This window comes from Centropristis striata, chromosome 24, assembly GCF_030273125.1.
Source record: "Centropristis striata isolate RG_2023a ecotype Rhode Island chromosome 24, C.striata_1.0, whole genome shotgun sequence".
Taxonomy (NCBI): domain Eukaryota; kingdom Metazoa; phylum Chordata; class Actinopteri; order Perciformes; family Serranidae; genus Centropristis; species Centropristis striata.
In genome coordinates this window covers 21,650,465-21,670,379 of record NC_081540.1, presented here as the reverse complement: position 1 = coordinate 21,670,379, position 19,915 = coordinate 21,650,465, and the positions used below count along the sequence as shown (strand labels likewise).

At 34.2% G+C, this 19,915-nt stretch overlaps 2 protein-coding genes across 4 annotated transcripts in view; one reads left to right on the top strand and one right to left on the bottom strand.

The window, feature by feature from the left end:
• Positions 1-8,248, top strand: part of stk11ip (serine/threonine kinase 11 interacting protein) — an 82,303-nt gene extending 74,055 nt beyond the window's left edge. The window contains 2 exon segments of the mRNA XM_059327641.1: positions 4,128-4,354; positions 7,473-8,248. Coding sequence (XP_059183624.1) covers positions 4,128-4,354; positions 7,473-7,613 — 368 coding nt within the window. The 3' untranslated portion in view covers positions 7,614-8,248.
• Positions 8,249-16,478: 8,230 nt separating this feature from the next.
• On the bottom strand, positions 16,479-18,269 carry LOC131962657 (DELTA-sagatoxin-Srs1a-like). 3 transcript variants are annotated; one of them, XM_059327637.1, is made up of 3 exons: positions 18,170-18,269; positions 17,479-17,640; positions 16,479-16,918 (listed from the first exon to the last, which is right to left on the bottom strand). In XM_059327637.1, exons 2-3 carry the CDS (start codon positions 17,586-17,588, stop codon positions 16,498-16,500), a joined length of 531 nt encoding a protein of 176 aa, XP_059183620.1. In that variant the 5' UTR covers positions 17,589-17,640; positions 18,170-18,269; the 3' UTR covers positions 16,479-16,497. The 3 variants fall into 3 exon arrangements, with proteins under 3 accessions (XP_059183620.1, XP_059183621.1, XP_059183619.1); XM_059327638.1 differs by having other exon boundaries at positions 18,158-18,207; XM_059327636.1 differs by lacking the exon at positions 18,170-18,269 and having other exon boundaries at positions 17,479-17,690.
• Positions 18,270-19,915: the final 1,646 nt, after the last annotated feature.

The window sequence follows — 19,915 nt, the reverse complement described above, 5'->3', positions numbered from 1 at the left end:
AGATTAGTCTGCAAATGTTTTCTTGATTAGTTGATTAATCGTTTGGTCTATAAAATGTCAGAAAAAAGTGAAGTTTTTAGATTGTTCAGGGGGTTTTAATGTGAAAAAATAGTTGCTCTATGCGTACAAGAATGACAGGGACAGCTTAAAAAAATAAAAAAGGGGAAAAAAAGACAAATAATATGTAATGATATATATTTTAACAATATAACAATTACAATAGTACCGAAAAAACAAAAACGATAAATATAAATGTTTTAATGTGCAGAACATTATTTTAATATTTAAACAAACAAGCTAAAAATGAAATAAAAAACAACAACTATATATAAATAACAATAATAACAACATCTTGCAGTTACTGTGAGGTAAACAAGTATAGTTAAATACCTAATATATATTATAATAATATTTTAAAGGATGATATGTGTGGATTTGTGTCTTCAAAGAGTACAAAATAAATACATTAGATGATAATATTAATAAATAAGTAAAATGTATTTTGTGTCTTTGGGGAGAAAGAGATAAGAGAGAAAAAAGTTTTTTCCTAGACAAGTAAGCAAGTGTTATTGAAATTGATAGATAGGGCCCAACATCTATGAAGTTAATCTATTTGGTTGTTTTTTATTGCAATTTGTTTTTCTGAAATGTGTTCAGATAATGGGTGCTTCCATTGGGATATTTAGGGGTCTTTTCAACTAAGTAGGATTGTTTATTAGCAGGAAAAATATTTGAGAGGCAGAAAACTGTATTTACTGCCATTTTTGCATGAAAAAAATGCATTTTTCTGACTTAAAAATCAACTAAATGATGAACCAACTAAGTGTTGCTGCTCAGTCGAGGATTTTGCTGACATCTGCATTCTGATCCCTCCACACGTGACTTCAAGACTCAACATGTCACGTATAATGTTTTCTGGAGGCGTAAATACTAGTTCTGTTAATTCTGATTAATGTCATATTTTCTGCATCTATACTGGTGCTCAGTATTTGCATTTTAAATGAATCTAAAGATATCTCTTATATGGTTATATAAGTCTGGGGGTAAGATATCAACCAGCTGGAAGAAAGCCAAAAGCAAATTCCACAATAAAAGCCCTGACAACATTCCCGCAACAAGAGAAATATAAGGGGGAAAAAAAGTGCCAGGAAAATACGCTAAATGGGAGAAATAATAGAATAAAAATATCAGACACTCTGCTTGATGACATCACCACTCTAGACTCTCCATAGGGTTACATTGGGGGGATTTTTTGACATGTTTTTGCCCAATAATTTGAAAACCGTTTGTCGGAACCCTTATAAAAGTCACAGCACACTTGTCATGGCCGAGCCGGTCGATTTGATACCTTTTTTGTGTATGTGCGACCAAAACTCTGGGAGGAGTAGTCGACTGAAAAATGACACGGAAGAAACGGAAGATTAAAAATAGAAATAGTCCCGGTGAATAGTAGTTAGTGTGCTTTTGCAAGCAAGCACACAAAATAATAAAAATAGTCCCGGTGAATAGTAGTTAGTGTGCTTTTGCAAGCAAGCACACAAAAAAAGAAAAAGAAATAGTCCCGGTGAATAGTAGTTAGTGTGCTTTTGCAAGCAAGCACACAAAATAATAAAAATAGTCTCGGTGAATAGTAGTTAGTGTGCTTTTGCAAGCAAGCACACAAAATAATAAAAATAGTCCCGGTGAATAGTAGTTAGTGTGCTTTTGCAAGCAAGCACACAAAATAATAAAAATAGTCCCGGTGAATAGTAGTTAGTGTGCTTTTGCAAGCAAGCACACAAACTAATAAAAATAGTCCCGGTGAATAGCAGTTAGTGTGCTTTTGCAAGCAAGCACACAAAATAATAAAAATAGTCCCGGTGAATAGTAGTTAGTGTGCTTTTGCAAGCAAGCACACAAAATAATAAAAATAGTCCCGGTGAATAGTAGTTAGTGTGCTTTTGCAAGCAAGCACACAAAATAACAAAATGGGCACGGGATTTTATTTTCCTCAAAATAAAACCAAACTGTTGCAAGAAGAGGAACAAATCTGTAAGAGAGGATGTGATTTGTGGGCAGCATGAGCCTGTTAAAGGTCTGTGTTAACAGCCTTTGTTGTTTTGACTGCAGTGAGTGACAGGCGACTGTATCGGTATGCATGTGGTGTCTGTGTGTTCGACTGTTCGCGTCAAGCCAAGCTAGCTGCAGGCTACACAGCTGTGAACTCCTGTGGAATTCCAAGTGCTATAATTTTAGCGTGCCTAGATCTGCCCTTCCTCTCTGCTGGCTCTGCTCGAGACGTGACACATCAGACTGAAAATCATCTTCGGAGCACAAAGGTGCTTTGTGAAGTCAGTGATTCGTGACTTTTACCGATAGTACTCAGTCACAGGCTTGAATCAACACTTTAAACCTGCTTTATTTTCTATCAAAACTGTAACAAGCAAGAGGGCAAAGGCCATTCATTCGGTATTAAATACTTTTATTGTTATTGTTTGCTATTTTTATAAGCAAATATAAGCAATGTAAGTGAAACAAGTGTACCTGCTGGCATCGGCAGGATTTAAAAAATATACACTACCGGTCAAAAGTTTTAGAACACCCCAATTTTTCCAGTTTTTTATTGAAATTCAAGCAGTTCAAGTCAAATGAACAGCTTGAAAGGGTCCAAAGGTAAGTGGTGAACTGCCAGAGGTAAATAAAAAAAGGTAAGCTTAACCAAAACTGAAAAATAATGTACATTTCAGAATTATACAAGTAGGCCTTTTTCAGGGAACAAGAAATGGGTTAACAACTTAACTCTATGGAGTCTTGGGCTATTTTGTCCATTTTTGAATTCTTTTCATGTCTTTGTAAGTCATTTTGTGTCTTTTTGTGTCTTTTTTTGTCATTTTGTGTCTTTTTTTGGTCATTTTGTGTCTTTTTTTAGTCCTTTAATTCAACATAAAATGTGATTTTGAATATTTTTTTTTACTTTCAAAACACTATCATGCTCAATAAAGAATTTTAAATGTTGCAAATGTGCATTAATTTCAGAGTACACTGAGACATTAAACTGCATCATTTTCAATTCAATTCTGGAAAAGTTGGTGTGTTCTAAAACTTTTGACCAGTAGTGTATATATATTATTTTTGTTTTTATTGCAAGACAGAAACAACGACTATAATAACAGCAGCAAAAATAATAATGATTATAAAAAATAATAAAGGATTAATGATAAATAAAGCCTAGGAGTGATAATAATAATTATTATAGTGTAGTAATAATAATAATAATAATAATAATAATAATAATAAGTAGAAGAGTATAAGTAGAAAATAAAGAGTAAAAGAAAAAATAAATGAATAATTATTTAGAAATAAAATAACTATACAATAACTATAATAATAATAATAATAATAATAATAATAATACAGTTAATTTAAGTAGAATAACAGAGTGAGAGAAAAAATAAATTAATAATTAATTAGATATAAAATAAATATACAATAATAATAATAATACAGTTATTTTAAGTAAAATAACAGAGTGAGAGAAAAAATAAATTAATAATTCATTAGAAATAAAAGACATATACAATAACTATAATAATAATAATAATAATAATAGTTATTTTAAGTAGAATAACAGAGTGAGAGAGAAAATAAATTAATAATTAATTAGAAATAAAATAGATGTACAATAACTATAAGAAGAAGAAGAAGAATACAGTTATTTTAAGTAGAATAACAGAGTGAGAGAAAAAATAAATTATTCATTAATTTGAAATAAAATAAAAATACAATGACAATAATAATAATAATATTAATAATAATACAGTTATTTTAAGTAGAACAATAGAGTGAGAGGAAAAATAAATAAATAAATTAGAAATAAAATAAATGTGAGAGTGAGATACAAATAAAGATACAAAAAAGGGAGTATTACTACTGATAACAATAATTATAATAATAATAATAATAATAGTCCAGGGAGGTGCTGCCCCATCCACTGGCAGCAAGGCACAACTGGGTCACTAATAAATACTTAGTAAAGGTAATAAATACTTTAATAGATAACACTCACTAGTGAAAATAAACTGATTCAAATGTTCTCTGTGACAGTTTAAACATGTGTAACAGCTGATATTTAGATGTTTTCCTCTCAGAGGATGTCTGGACTCCGTTGACGGTCCTGGCGACGCGGGAAACCCTGTACCTGCTCCGAGAGGACCACCAGTGGAGGAAGAGCTGCAGCAGCCTGACAGAGAATGAGAACCAAGAACCCACCAGCGGGACTTTCAGCGTTCTAGAGACGCTGCCGATCAGCTGCGTGAGCTCCGTCCTCCTGTTTCCTGCAGAGCAGAACAGGATCGACATCAAGCTGTTCGATGAGGTTCGTATGTTCCGCTGCTTTGCAAGGTTCTAATAGTTTTGGATTTTTCATTAGTTTTAGTTTTAATTTCGTTGTGAATTTTTGTTTTCAAATTCAGTTAGTTTTAGTTAGTTTTTAGAGTGAGTTTTCTAGTTTTAGTTTAGTTTTTAGTTTTTGAAAATGCTTAGTTTTAGTTTAGTTTTTATTAGTTTTAGTGTTAGTTTTAGTTTTTTTGTAATGGGCTATGTGTTGGTGCCAGATTCAAAGAGGTCATAATAAATGTTTCCTTTATTTCCTTTGGTTTATCATCTCAGCCCCAATAAGGTTATTAACTGTTTTGTATTTTGGTTCTAGTGTAAACATCCCAGTCTCAGTAAACATATTCACCATGTGTTGCATGTTCAAATAGAAACACTGAATTATGAATGAAAAAAGTTGACAAAAACGAAAACTAAGGACATTTTCACTATAATTTTAGTTAGTTTTAGTTCGTTTTGTAACCACACAATACAGTTTCAGTTAGTTATCGTTTTTTAAAAAACTCTAGTTTTTGTTTTTATTTCAGTTGACGAAAATGTTTTTTCAATTCTAGTTTTCATTATTTCGTTAGTTTTCGTTAACTATAATAACCTTGCTGGTTTGGTGATTTTTATTTTTTTTTCGGGATCAGGAGAACAGTTTTATTTCCTCCTTTGCACTTTCAATTTGCACCTAACTAGACTGGAAATACCAAACAATATCAGAGCTTCTGATGCTCTGTTAAGTATGCAAACACACAACAAATAGTGTATATTTTTTTGGAAAAGGCAAAAAAAAGAAACATCTTATATGCAAATCAGCTATCATATTTACATTTTTTTAGATTTTTTAAAGAAAAAAATAGAAGCTCAGTTTGGTCACTGCAGATAAATGTATTAAAAAAGATTATTTGCAACATGTAAAATTAATAAAACATTTTTTTAAAGTAGTCTAGTACAGTTTTTCATCAAATTTGTATTCAAGGAATTTTTTTTAAGCCCATTTCCACCAATGTGATGGTAAATATAATGAGGAACTTTCCTTTGTTTTTCTTAATTACTGATTAAGTATAGCAAAATAATAATTAGAATGTTTTTCTTATTAAAATAATAACTTGCTTATCTCAAATTATGACTTATTATAAAATTAATTCAAATTTTTCTTAAAATCATCACTTTCAAAATAAAAATAATTCAGAAAAATAAACGCTTTTAACTCAAAATAATAAAAATAAAGTCAAAATAATCACTATTTCAAAATAAAATAACATTCTGAAACATAATGCGCATTTATTTTTCAAAATAAGGACTTATATCTAATCTCAAAATAATGACTTGCTTATCCTGAACTCAAAATAATGCATAGTATCGAAAAAATAATGGCTTATTAAATCAAAATAATAAACTCAAAATAAAAAAGTATCTTTTGATACAAGAAAGTTTTACATTATTTGTTTGTTTTTTTAATGACTGACTTAGTATAGCAAAATAATAATTAGAATGTTAATATATTAGCTTGCTTATCTCACATTATGACTTATTATAAAAATAATTCAATTTTTTTCTTAAAGTAATCACTTTCAAAATAAAAATAATTCTGAAAAATAAACACTTATAACTCAAAATAATAAAAATAAAGTCAAAATAATCAGTACTTCAAAATAAAATAACATTCATCAAAAACAATGAGCATTTATTTTTCAAAATAAATGTCCAAAATAAGGACTTATATCTAATAATAATACACTATCTCAAAATAATGACTTGCTTATCCTGAACTCAAAATAATACATAGAATCGAAAAAATAATGGCTTATTATATCCAATCCAATCCACTTTATTTGTATCGCACATTTAAACAACAAAAATGTCTCCAAAGTGCTGTACATAGAATCAACAATAAAACAAACATTTCCATATAACAATCAGCAATAAATAATAAGTGTATAAATCTAAAATGATGCTATAAATAAAGCAATACAATCAAACAGATAAACATAGTAAAATAAATAAAAGACGTAGTTAAAAGTAGTAAAAATAAATAAAAGAAAATAAAAGACACAGAGTGTTATATCAAAATAATAAACTCAAAATTATGAGTATCTTTTGAGACAAGAAAGTTTAACATTATTTTGATAAAGGTTCTCATTATCGTGACTTATCTGAGCTTCATGTTTTAATATCTTTTTCTTCTTCTCTTCTGTTTCTGAATTTCTGAGACTAAATAAGGAACATTTTCCCCAAAATGCTCCTTAAAACCGTCTCGTTGCAGACCGCCTGTCGCAGTTTGAATGTGGTCGTTGAGCAGAACTTCCTTCTGATGAACTGCTTTAATTTCCGCACTCAATTCAAATTTTTCTTAAAATCATCACTTTTTAAATAAAAATAATTCAGAAAAATAAATGCTTTTAACTCAAAATAATAAAAATAAAGTCAAAGTAATCACTATTTCAAAATAAAATAACATTCTGAAAAATAATGCGCATTTATTTTTCAAAATAAATGTCCAAAATAAGGACTTATATCTATATAAAATAAAAAATAAAATAAAAATAAAAATAAAATAATATATAAATAAAAATAAAATAATATATAAAAAAAAAAAAATTAATATATAAAATAAAAAATAAAAATAAAGTCAAAATAATCACTATTTCAAAATAAAATAACATTCTGAAAAATAATGCGCATTTATTTTTCAAAATAAATGTCCAAAATAAGGACTTATATCTATATAAAATAAAAAATAAAATAAAAATAAAAATAAAATAATATATAAAAAAAAATTAAAATAATATATAAAATAAAAAATAAAAATAAAGTCAAAATAATCACTATTTCAAAATAAAATAACATTCTGAAAAATAATGCGCATTTATTTTTCAAAATAAATGTCCAAAATAAGGACTTATATCTATATAAAATAAAAAATAAAATAAAAATAAAAATAAAATAATATATAAATAAAAATAAAATAATATATATATAAAAAAAAAATATATATATAAAATAAAAAATAAAAATAAAGTCAAAATAATCACTATTTCAAAATAAAATAGCTTTGGATAAAAGCGTCTGCTAAATGACTAAATGTAAATCTCGCCGTGTTTTTTTTCTGGCAGACGGAGAAACAGGAGAAGACGTGGTGTGTGCGCTCGGAGTGTGGCGAGCTGCTCCAGGGTCTGCTGGCCTGGGTCAGAGCTCAGTGGGAGGCCATGTTCGGAGTAAAACTGCACACAAGCCTTCAAGACAAAGCAGCATAATGGGGGGGGGGACATTCCAGACTGTGTGTGTGTGTGCTTCTGAATCTAGGAAATGTTTCGTGAGCGAGTTTGTCTTTATTTTCCCTCCACACGGTCTGGTCCCATTACGCTCGCTTGCTTTTCATCGTCTTTTTTCGAGCCAAGAACTTGGAAATGATTGCACTCATTCATGTGGCACACAAGCCTCTAAAAGCACCGGTTGCATAATTCTCTATCCTCCAGACAGCACACGGCTCAAACGGACTGTGCCTTGTTTCTTTCACAGCTGCCATGTTTTGTTGAAATGCACCTTAACCCATTTAGGCCTAATACTCCTGGAGAAAATGCCTGGAAAAACCTCTAAAACAACCCTCTAAAACCTGAAGTTTTTCTGGAAATTCAACAGAAGTGTCAACTCTTCCTACTAAATAATAGATTTTTCAGCCTCTGTAGCAGATAGAAATGAAATTCAAAAAGTATTTGAGAGCTTATAGCTGTTATATCTGAGCTCCCTAATAGTCGTCTTCACCATGATTTCAGTTCTGGAAAAGTCCCATGATGCATTGCGACACTCCCACATGTATCCTCCTTTTGTGTCTTTTTTTTGTCATTTTGTGTCTTTTTTGGTCATTTTGTGGTCATTTTGTGTCTTTTTTTGGTCATTTTTTGTCTTTTTTTTAGTCACTTTGTGTCTTTTTTTGTCATTTTGTGTCTTTTTTTTGTCACTTTGTGTCTTTCTTTGTCATTTTTTGTCTTTTTTAGTCATTTTGTGGCTTCTTTTAGTCATTTTGTGGCTTCTTTTAGTCACTTTGTCTTTTTTGTCATTTTGTGTCTTTTTTTTGTCATTTTGTGTCTTTTTTTAGTCATTTTGTGTCTTTTTTTTGTCATTTTTTGTCTTTTTTTTAGTAATTTTGTGTCTTTCTGTGTCTTTTTTTGGTGATGATTTCAAAGTTCTGGAAAAGTCCCATGTTGCATTGCGACACTAAAATAGGAAAATAGGTGGAAAAAAACCGACAAATACTACAAAACGACGTATCCGCTTTCCAGGCTTTAATGGGTTAATGCATCGTGTGGCGCTCTTCTATCAGCGTAGCATCAAGTGGAGAGGGAGCAGATTTGGGTTTTGGGAACTAAGAGGGCATTAAGTTTGGATTTTTAGAGAACAAAAATATGTGCACCCCCCTCCTCCTCATTAAGCTGTCCTTCCTCGCCGTCTTAGGGTGCAGCGTGTTGTGACATCATGCGCTCAACACGAGGCTGAAAGGCCAAAGCTTAAGACGATGTCATCAGGGGTCACCTCACACCCCAATTAGGGTCTTATGATGCGTCTGCACTGTTATGGGAGGGGAAACAAAGAATACCAGAGTGAAGATGTGAACAAATTCTTTACTTGGGAACAGATGTTTTTTTAATTTGTAACCTGGGTGTATTTTCTGTTTTATTCTGTTTGGGGAAACGTCTGATAAGCTCTGTCATCTTCGGATCAGTGCAGTGGGTTTACATCTACACTAAATGCTTCTAAAGAGTTAAATGTAAACATTTACATCATGCACAAGTTAACTCTGTTAGCATTTGTTGATTTGGGTTAACCGTTATAACTTTGTCAGCATTTTTTTCATTATGAGTTGCAGAAAAAGTCTTTTATTTTTATATAAAATACCCCAAAAAACATGTATGATGTGTATACTTGTGGATATAAAAGGCATGTGTTTGTTTGTGGGGCTTTTGAGTGGTTTCTTTTTTTAGGAATTTGAAGTTCTAATATTGAACATTGTCATTTAAATAGTGGTGGAACAGTTGGTGACAGTTTTCAATACAGTAAATGTTCTTTTTTACATTTCACTAACTGGAAATTACTGACAAAAAAAATCTACGTTTTCATTCTGTTGCAGATTTACTGCATTCTACTTTATTAGCTTAATCGCTACATTATTTCTGGCTGTAGTTAAAAGCAGTGCCAGTGAAGGAATGCTAAAAAGCTGCAGAAGAAGTCAAAGATGTTTGATTATTGGTTTAAATTAATGGTAACACAGTATTCTTAACACCAAACATCCCCCATAAACAAAGCTCAGTCTAGTCCAGGCTCAGCTGTGTAAAGGTATGTTAACCAATTTCACAGTGTAAATATTTCTTTAGCCACTGGTGCTGTACATATGCTGAGCACATGCTTTCTTTCTGGAGATCACCTTCAATTGCACCCACATGGTTGACAAATGGCCGATCCCCAAACCAGTGAGCAGGAGCAGGTTAACACACGACTCACTGCTCACCACTGGTTTTAATGTTCTTCACATACATTTGATTTAGACGGTAAACAACTAAACATTTTGTGGGTTTTTCACTTTCCATTTCTTCTCCCAGTAAATGGAGGTCAAAGGTCAGGTCACCAGGTTTTTATCCGGGACAGCATAGCATTTCTGTCCCTTACCCCACAACCCACATACTGGGAGGATGTGTCACATTTTGAAGCTATGGTTTTTTTTCCAGTTTTGTGCTAAGCTAAATTAATTAAGCTAAGCTACCAGTTTCCCCCTGCTCCCTGTCATTGTGCTTAGCCATGTCAACAGTTCTCCCTACTTCCAATCATTGTGCTAAGCTACGCTAAAGTTCTCCCCACTTCCAGTCTTTGTGCTAAGCTATGCTAACAGTTCCCCCTACTTCCAGTCTTTTCGATAAGCTATGCTAACAGTTCTCCCTACTTCCAGTCTTTTTGCTAAGCTATGCTAACAGTTCTCCCTACATCCAGTCTTTTTGTTAAGCTATGCTAACAGTTCTCCCTGCTTCCAGTTATTGTGCTAAGCTGTGCTAACAGTTCCCCCTACTTCCAGTCTTTTTGCTAAGCTAAGCTAATGGTTCTCCCTACTTCCAATCATTTTGCTAAGCTATGCTAACATTTCCCTCAACTTCTAGTCTTTTTGCTAAGCTATGCTAACAGTTCTCCTTACTTCCAGTCGTTTTGCTTAGCTATGCTAACAGTTCTCCCTACTTCCAGTCTTTTTGCTAAGCTAAGCTAATGGTTCTCCCAACTTCCAGTCTTTTTGCTAAGCTATGCTAACAGTTCTCCTTACTTCCAGTCGTTTTGCTTAGCTATGCTAACAGTTCCCCCTACTTCCAGTCGTTTTGCTAAACTATGCTAACAGTTCTCCCTCCTTCCAGTCTTTTCGATAAGCTATGCTAACAGTTCCCCCCTCTTCCAGACTTTTTGCTAAGCTATGCTAACAGTTCTCCCTACTTCAAGTCTTTTTGCTAAACTATGCTAAGAGTTCCCCTTACTTCCAGTCTTTTTGTTAAGCTATGCTAATGTTTCCTCCAACTTCCAGTCTTTTTGCTAAGCTACGCTAACAGTTCCCCCTCCTCCCAGTCTTTTTGCTAAGCTATGCTAACAGTTCCCCCTGCTTCCAATCTTTGTGCTAAGCTACGTGAACACTTTGTGCCTCAAAGGTTAAACCCCTAAAATCTCCAGAAAAATAGCAAAAAAGTAAGAGTTTCTGTTGATATATTGCAGCTCTTTCACAGCAAACAAATCCAAAACAACCAAAGGAGTTACAGGATATGTGCGTAAAAAATCGACAAAGCTTTTATATTAAGAAATCATGTGTAACAGCTGCAGCTCCTCTTGTTGAGATTTTAGGATTTCATTGAGCACAAAAGTCAACAATGCACATTTGGAGTCAACATGCACTCAAAATCGTGCACAGTAGGTACTTTTATGGAAAAGGTTTGATTTGTTTGGTTGGATACTGTAATATTTGATCATTATGAAACAAATATGTGCATTTTACATACAGTAATGACTTCTCAATGATATCTAAGTTTATTTTTATGTCTACAGGGGAAGCTGGGATTAAAGAAGTTCCCCTAAAAGTGCTATTTTCCCCCCTAAAGAAGTAGTTTACATGAAAGAAAAGCATAAAACTGAGTTAATAGTGGACCATTAATTCTATTTTATGGATTTGATATAGCATCTGGGACCATTTTCCTCACTCTAACATGCCCATTATTACGCCATGCATTTCAATTTTTTATTGTCCTTCTCCATGTGTTAATTGTTCATTTTCTGTAAGTGTTTCAGAGCCCCGTCCATCCTGCCAGCACACGTTTGTTCTTGGCCTAAAATATGGTAAAATTAATGAGCCCAGAAACTCAGCCTTAAAAAATCCATGAGTCATAACGATTGCACGCCATGAATTTATATCACGGAATTTAATGTTCGAGGAGGAAATAAGCAATCGGGCCTGATACTAAAACATAACCACAACATTTGTACATTCAGAATGAAAAGGCTGTTGGCTGTGCAGGTGGGTCAAAATCAAATTCATACCAGTGCACCCATTCAAGGAGTTAATATGTTCACTGCAGGGGTGGAGGAAGGAATTTTAAATCCCAATAGGGACTCGTCCCCCACGTATTTCCATTTTGGCCTAAATTCCATTTTTTCAGCATAGAGTCCTAATTGTCACAGCTCCTCAGCCTCTCTAATTCACTGGTATTTAATATGGCTGCCAGGCATCGATATGAAAAAATGTTAATTCTCACAAGAATCCATGAGTGTAAATGAAGATTGAGACTCCCGCAAGGTGCTTACACTGCGGATTATCATGAGAGAATGAGCCCCCGGGGTACCACTAGGTAGAAAAACAACACACACAAGTTGTTTAGCTTCTTTTTCTTGTTGTTTTGTGTCTGAAAGTCATGCTATACTTTTCCATCTGTGGTTATGTGCCTCTATATGGTTGTTTTGTGTCGCATTGTAATAATTTTGGTCTATTTGTAGAATGTTTTTGTATGTGGTTGTTTTGTTCCTTTTGTTGTTTTGCATCTTTGTTTTGTTTTTTTTGTCTTTTTGTAGTCATCCTGTGTCTCTTTGTGGTTGATTAGTGTCTCTTTGTAGTCATCTTGTGTCTCTTTGTGGTTGGTTTGTGTCTCTTGTAGTCATTATTTGTCTCTTTTTGTCCGATTTGTGTCTCTTTGTAGTCATTCTTTGTCTCTTTGTGGTTGGTTTATGTCTCCTTGTAGTCATTCTTTGTCTCTTTGTGGTTGGTTTGTGTCTCTTTGTAGTCATTCTTTGTCTCTTTGTGGTTGGTTTGTGTCTCTTTGTAGTCATTGTTTGTCTCTTTGTGGTTGGTTTGTGTCTCTTTGTAGTCATTCTTTGTCTCTTTGTGGTATGTTTGTGTCTCATTGTAGCATTCTTTGTCTTTTGTATTTGTTTTGTGTCTCTTTGTGTTTGTTTTGTGTCTCTTTGTCGTCATTTTTGTCTCTTTGTGGTTGGTTTTGTTCCTTTTGTTGTTTTGCATCTTTGTTTTGTTTTTTTTGTCTTTTTGTAGTCATCCTGTGCCTCTTTATGGTCATCTTGTGTCTCTTTGTAGTCATTCTTTGTCTCTTTGTGGTTGGTTTGTGTCTCTTTGTAGTCATTCTTCATCTCTTTGTGGTTGGTTTGTGTCTCTTTGTAGTCATTCTTTGTCTATTTGTGGTTGTTTTGTGTCTCTTTGTAGTTGTTTTGTGTCTTGTTGTAATCATTGTGCGTCTCTTTGTGGTATGTTTGTGTCTCATTGTAGTGATTTGTATATGCTCTTATGTGCTTTGTGTTTCTCTGCAGTTGTTTTGTGTCACTGTGGTTGTTGTTTTTTAGACTTTGTGGTTGCTTTATGTTTCTTTGCAGTTGCTTTGTGTTTTTTTGTAGCTGTTTTGCATCTCATTGTAGTCATTTTGTGTGCTTCTGTGTGCTCTTGTGTTTCTCTGTAGCTGCTGTGTGTCTCTTTATAGTTTATACTTTTTGTCTCTTTGTAGTCATTTGTGTGTCATTGAGGTTGTTTTGCCCCTATTCATAGTTCTCATGAGTCTCTTGGTATCTTGTTTCAGCTATTTTGCATGTTTTTGTAATAGTTTCGTTTTTTTTTTTTTCTCTTTGTATTCATTTTAAGTTTCTATGTGCTCATTTTAAATCCCTTCCTTATTGTGTTGTGTCTCTTTAAGTGACATTTTGTAGGTGCAGCCTCGGAGGGGACCCTGACACTTTGGGCCCATTAGGCCTATTCAGTAATCCATCAACGGATGCATGGATTAATTATTTATGTCTGTAAGTAAATGAGGATGAAAGGGTGCAGGTGAGTGAGTTCATGCCTCACTTGGATCAGATCTAAGGAGCAGAGGAAAGCAGGGAGGATAGCTAGTATGAGACAGAGCTGCTGGGACTCAGCCATGGCGATTTGGCTGGGTGCAGACATCTGGCCTGACTCGGCTTCCCACAGCCTCCTCCAAACATTTTGGGTCCTCTGGTAAATCAGGAGCACTACATCTGCACTGTGCATGACAGCAAGAAATCTGTTGTTTTGCTGAACGCTCGAGTCAACTAAATTCTTGGATGGTGGGCCTCCTCTCTAAAAGCTGCAGTCACGCAGTGCTCTGTCAGGCCGGTGGGCTGCCAAACTGTGGTCCAGGGATTACACGGGGTCCTCGGCAGAAAGGGGAATGATTCGATTATGGTGTTGTTGCACTCAGTGTACTTTTTAGCATTAAAAAAAACAAGAATGTAAACAGATAAACAATTTTTAACAACATAAAGGTGAAGTTTCTTTTGGACATGGGAACTTTAAATCTGCAGCCCTCTGACTTTAGATGTAACGATCAGATCGTTTTTGGAAATTTAATTAGAAAAATCTGTCAATTTCACAAAACTCGAAATGCAGACACTCTTTTTATCAATAGTTTTAAACCCATAGATGTTTTATGTTTTCTCAAGCCAAGAAAAGCTTTTTAGAAATCTGTGTCACCACAATGTAAACTTTATGGGAAAAACACAACTGCAATTCTACTTGGTCTTTGGGTCCAGTATCCAGTCCTTATAATATCTCTGAGTCATCTATGAGTCATTCCCCGGCTGCAATGATGGTGCACAGATGCCAAGACTGCAGAAACATGAGGCTGCAGTCTTACATGCACAAATTGAACATGGGGGATATTTACCTCCCATTAACTTCCATTCTATGCTAGCAAAGGGGGCAAATAAAACATTTGCTTCCAGTTGCGAAACAAATTTGCATCGCATGGAGTTCAACCCTGGTGGACTTTAAGCACAGATTTTGCAGCCTCAACCAATAACAAAACCATGTTTGTTTGACCCCACAAAACAGAAGCTGGTATCCCTTTATGTCAAGACCTAAAAACAGTGACCAATCAGAGAAGACTGAGCTTTTTCTTAAAGATGCAGACCCTTAAATAGAGCGTTTCAGCCAGAGGATGAATACTGATATATTCAGACAGACAGTTTGAAGAAAAATAATGTGTTTCTTCGAACTTTAAAGCATGCAAACAAGTTCTGGTTGAAACCTAAAGTACAGTATGAACATGAAAATGAGCACAATATGTCCCCTTTAAACCTCTGAAGTCCAGTAGATTTCGGTTCAAATTTGTCAACTTCCTATGCATTCGTTCCTGTCTCTGTTCAGCATCTTCCAGTCTGTCCTTACATCACATGCATGGCTCCTTTTTCTCCACACAAACTTGGCTATCAGTCAGATTTTTCATTTTATTTTAATTAACTAATTAAGTATAAAGCTGCCAGGAACCCAAAATACAAGCAAAAGACACAGGTGCATGGAAAAGTACCATTTAATTTATTTATTTTTACCATTTATACACATAAAAACAGCAGGAAAATAATAAATAAAACTACAAAACAGTCTATTTGCATGTCAATTAAAAATACTAATAGTTTTCATTGTAGAAAGAAATTTCACAATTTAAAAATAGCCTAGAAACGTACATGTCACACTGTAAAATCTCCTATGATTGAACTTTCAACTGGCATTCTCAGCTTGTCTACATTTCATATATAAACTCAGGAAAAATCAGGAAACAAAGTTCTATAGAATTTGGCAACCATTGATTATTTGGCAACCATTGATTATTTTAACCAGAACACATAGTCGGAGGGCAAGTTATAGAAGTGCTCTTAATAGAAGGAAAGAACTTTTATTTTTTATTTTATTCATTTATTTTTATTCCTGTCTCTGTTTTTATTTTATTTAATTTTTTACTTTTGAAGTATGTATACATGTCTGGGTACATACAGTATATAGGTATAATCTTTTTTTTTTTTATTTACAACAACTTATATGACCTTTTTTAGACGTGTACTTGTAAATGTGTATGGTGTCTGATATGATTTATGTTCAAAATGAGGAAAATCAATAAATAGAGTTGAAAAAAAAGGAAATGCACAATTGTTCCGTTTAGCAGGAGAATTTAAGCACTTCTTAAAGGAACACCACCGTTTTTTCATATTAAAACATGTTATTCGGGTAAGTAAGACGAGTTGATACAGACCTCTTGCGTCTCAATGCGTGCACTCAATCGCCCTGGCGCGCGGCGCCACTTGGCTAGCACTTAGCTTAGCCCAGTTCATTCATTAGGATCCAAACAGATGGACAGTTAGAAGCCACCAAACTCCTCCACGTTTTCCCTATTTAAATACAGCTACACGAGTAGTTAAACGACCAAGTATGGCGACACAAAATAAAACGTGACGCTTTTCTAAGCGGATAAAAAGGAGAACTATAATGTATGGCGGAATAGCACTTGGGAGCACTTCGACTCGGCGCAGTAATATCATCACTCCTGAGGGGAGAAGATTTTTCAGGAGTGATGATATTACTGCTAGGGATGATATGATGATGATATTTAAATAGGGAAAACGTGGAGGAGTTTGGTCACTTCTAACTGTCCATCTGTTTGGGTCCTAATGAATGAACTGGGCTAAGCTAAGTGCTAGCCAAGTGGCGCCGCGCGCCAGGGCGATTGAGTGCACGCATTGAGACGCAAGAGGTCTGTATCAACTCGTCTTACTTGACCCAATAACATGTTTTAATATGAAAAAACGGTGGAGTGTTCCTTTAATTCTCCTATTTCATTCATCATTATCCCTCACTTCCACCTTCATCTCAGGTTGGTGAGTGTCTGACATGGTCGCCATGATGGTGACTCCTTTGTCACTGTGTTTGATCCCGTGGCCTGCTTTACTTCTGACAAACGTGCTGTCATTATTGTAGTACATCTGATAATAAAGATCATAGTTGCACTCTTTCCACATACCAAAGATTCCCACTGCGTACCAGTTTGAGTGGAGGTTGAAATCATAGGGCACAGAAAACATGACAGCTATTTTCCCAGTGGACTCATCTGTAGATTTGTTGATGAGATCGTAAGTGAAGACGCCGACGGCTCCGCGAGCAGCGTTGGGCGTCTTGATGAAGAGTCCACTGCCTGATGAAGACGAGTCGATGCGATAAGGCAAAGGTTCGGCGCAGCTACCACTCTCAGTGAAGTAACTAGAAACAGGATAAAAGTATGAATAAATTGTATTATTATTTCTATTAAAGACCAAAAAATAAGTGCAGTTAGTTACCTTGGGTTACAGAGTGTGTATTGAGAGCATTTATTCATTCTTTTAATAACTTTTTGTCATGAGGGTCCATAGATGCTGTGTGCAAAGTTTGGTTCAAAACGATGAAATTGCCTAGGAGGAGTTCGAAAAAGTAGGTTTGCGACATTTCGGGAATTTGCGATAAAAAACTCCAGGCGAAAATGGGCGTGGCTTATATCACAAGATTCAGCACAACTCAGTGAACACGTGGATATAAAAATTTTTTTGAATGTGTGATAAAGTATGTGGGAGTTATTAACCAAAACGCACTTTCCTTTATTATAGCGGAATTTCAGAATTCAGGATGACAATAGATTATAAAATTTTTCGCCATGTGTGACTTATATTTAAAGTTTCACGAGTTTTGGGGTATGTTCAGGCAGTGAAAAATGTGATCATTTGGGGAGAAGAATAATAAGAATAATAATTTCTATGAAAGACCAAAAAAGAAGTGCAGTTCGTTACCTTGGGTTACAGAGTGTGTATTGAGAGCATTTATTTGTAATCTCAATTGAACACTGACGGTGTGTTAGGCTGTTTTCTTCTAGATCTAAAGCAGGCGATGCTCTTTCCATATTGGATGCAAACTTTTTGGATTCAGGCAAAGAAGCTGTGCAACAGGACCACCTGTTCAGACAGACAACAAATAAAACATAAAACAAAGCCTTCATTTACAGTACAGGCCAAAAGTTTGGACACACACCTTCTCATTCAATGCGTTTTTCTTTATTTTCATGACTATTTACATTGTAGATTCTCACTGAAGGCATCAAAACTATGAATGAACACATATGGAATTATGTACTTAACAAAAAAGTGTGAAATAACTGAAAACATGTCTTGTATTTTAGATTCCTCAAAGTAACCACCCTTTGCTTACTAGAATATAAGACATGTTTTCAGTTATTTCACACTTTTTTGTTAAGTACATAATTCCACGTGTTCATTAATAGTTTTGATGAATTTACAATGTAAATAGTCATGAAAATAAAGGAAACACATTGAATGAGAAGGTGTGTCCAAACTTTTGGCCTGTACTGTATGTTCAGAAAGAAAAGTTATCTGGGTTTGAAAACAGTTTAAATATGTCCAAAATGTTTCATTTTGCAGAGTCATAAGTTGTCATCTCAATATTTCTACTTACAGGTATGCTTACTTGAAGTGAATGCTTCTAAAGAACGGCTGCAAGTGTGACCTCTCTTACTCATTTCACTCTCAGCAGGTGGATGATTGGAAAACTCAGGTTCATCCTGCAGTGAAAAAAAAACAAGTCAGGTGGTTGGTCTGATGCTATAAAACTGTCCATTTGGTGATCATAAAGTGGCAAGTTTTATTTAAAAAAAGATTCTGTGTAAACAAAAAAAATAAAAAAAATAATTATAAATATAAAAAATCTCCAGTACTGCAATAGTCTCGTTTAACAACAAATACAATTGTTTACAGTGACGATATCAAATAAATCACCATAACCTCATAGGTTTAGCTTAACTTCTAGTTTTTAATTTATTTCAAAGAAAGCACAATACTTCACTACAACACTAATGAAACTCAACCAAATGTGCCACAAATTCTTACTGACCTGTTGCTTTCATCTAACGTCAATATCGGAGCTCGTTCTGCTGATCATGTAGTTTGATCTGTTATAAGCTTTTGGTAGAAACCCGCCCATTTGCTTTGACAACAAGGCAGCCAATAGGAAGAGCCCACGACCGATTGTCACTGAAACTGGCAAGTATTCAATCGAAACTCAAACAAAAGTGCCACAAATTGTTATTGACCTGTTGCTGTAATCGAACTAAAATCAGCAGCCATATTAAAAAGTAATGCAAAGTTTTGCTGCTTTGTTTGTGCCACAGGTTGAACTGAATATTGGACCTGATGAGGAAGCAAGAATGAGTTCATCTTCAACTCATTGGATAACAATGGACCACTTTCCCTTCTGATAACTTTAATCTCTTGAATTCCAAGATATGACCACACAGATCTATGAGAGTTAAATCTATGGAAAACAAGTAATAAATTGTTATGTTTTATATAGAGGTGGGAAGAAGTGTTAAGCTTGAACTGTCCACCATTAAATACCTTGTCGTTGCCTGCTCGGGCCCTAATAAAGTTATTACTGTAGATAAAACGTATATTTTCAATAAATAGATGGACTCAAGAGTCTTAAGGTCAAGACTTAGAAACTGACAATCAGAAAAGACTGGGCTTTTTCTTAAAGATGCAGACCCTTAAATAGAGCGTTTCAAGCAGAGGATGAATACATATATATATATATATATATATATATATATATATATATATATATATATATTTAGACAGACAGTTTGAGAAAAATAATGTGTTTTTTCGAACTTTAAAGCATGCAAACATGCTCTTTTTTTTTTTTTTTAGCTCTCGAAACCTAAAGTACAAGTATGAACCTAAAAATGAGCACAATATGTCCCCTTTAATTCCTATAGACTCAAAGGTTAAGGTCAAGACTTATATTAGAAACAGTGACCAATCAGAGAAGACTGGTCTTTTTCTTAAAGATGCAGACCCTTAAATAGAGCGTTTCAAGCTGCGTATGAATACATATATATATTTAGACAGACAGTTTGAGAAAAATAATGTGTTTTCTCAAACTTTAAAGCATGCAAACAAGTTCTGGTTGAAACCTAAAGTGCAAGCATGAACCTGAAAATGAGCACAATATGTCCCCTTTAATCCTATAAACTCCCTATGGAAGCCTGAGGTTTAGCCTCACTATGACATATGCATCAAAATATTACTGCATAAATGGTATAATATATTCCTATAGTGCTTTGTAGTGAGGGCAGAACGGTAGTCTCGGGTCTCAGGTTTCAGACTAGGGGCCTCCTCTTCTTGAATGGGGCCGTGTTACGTGGAGGTGGTGCGG

What these genes read in the sequence shown, in the direction of transcription:
- LOC131962657 (XM_059327636.1), bottom strand. Translation starts at nt 17,684, where the DNA reads ATGAAGGCTTTGTTTTATGTTTTATTTGTTGTCTGTCTGAACAGGTGG. An exon ending in TACACACTCTGTAACCCAAG is followed by an intron (nt 16,919 to 17,478) that starts GTAACGAACTGC and finishes TCCTGTTTCTAG; the next exon opens with TTACTTCACTGAGAGTGGTA.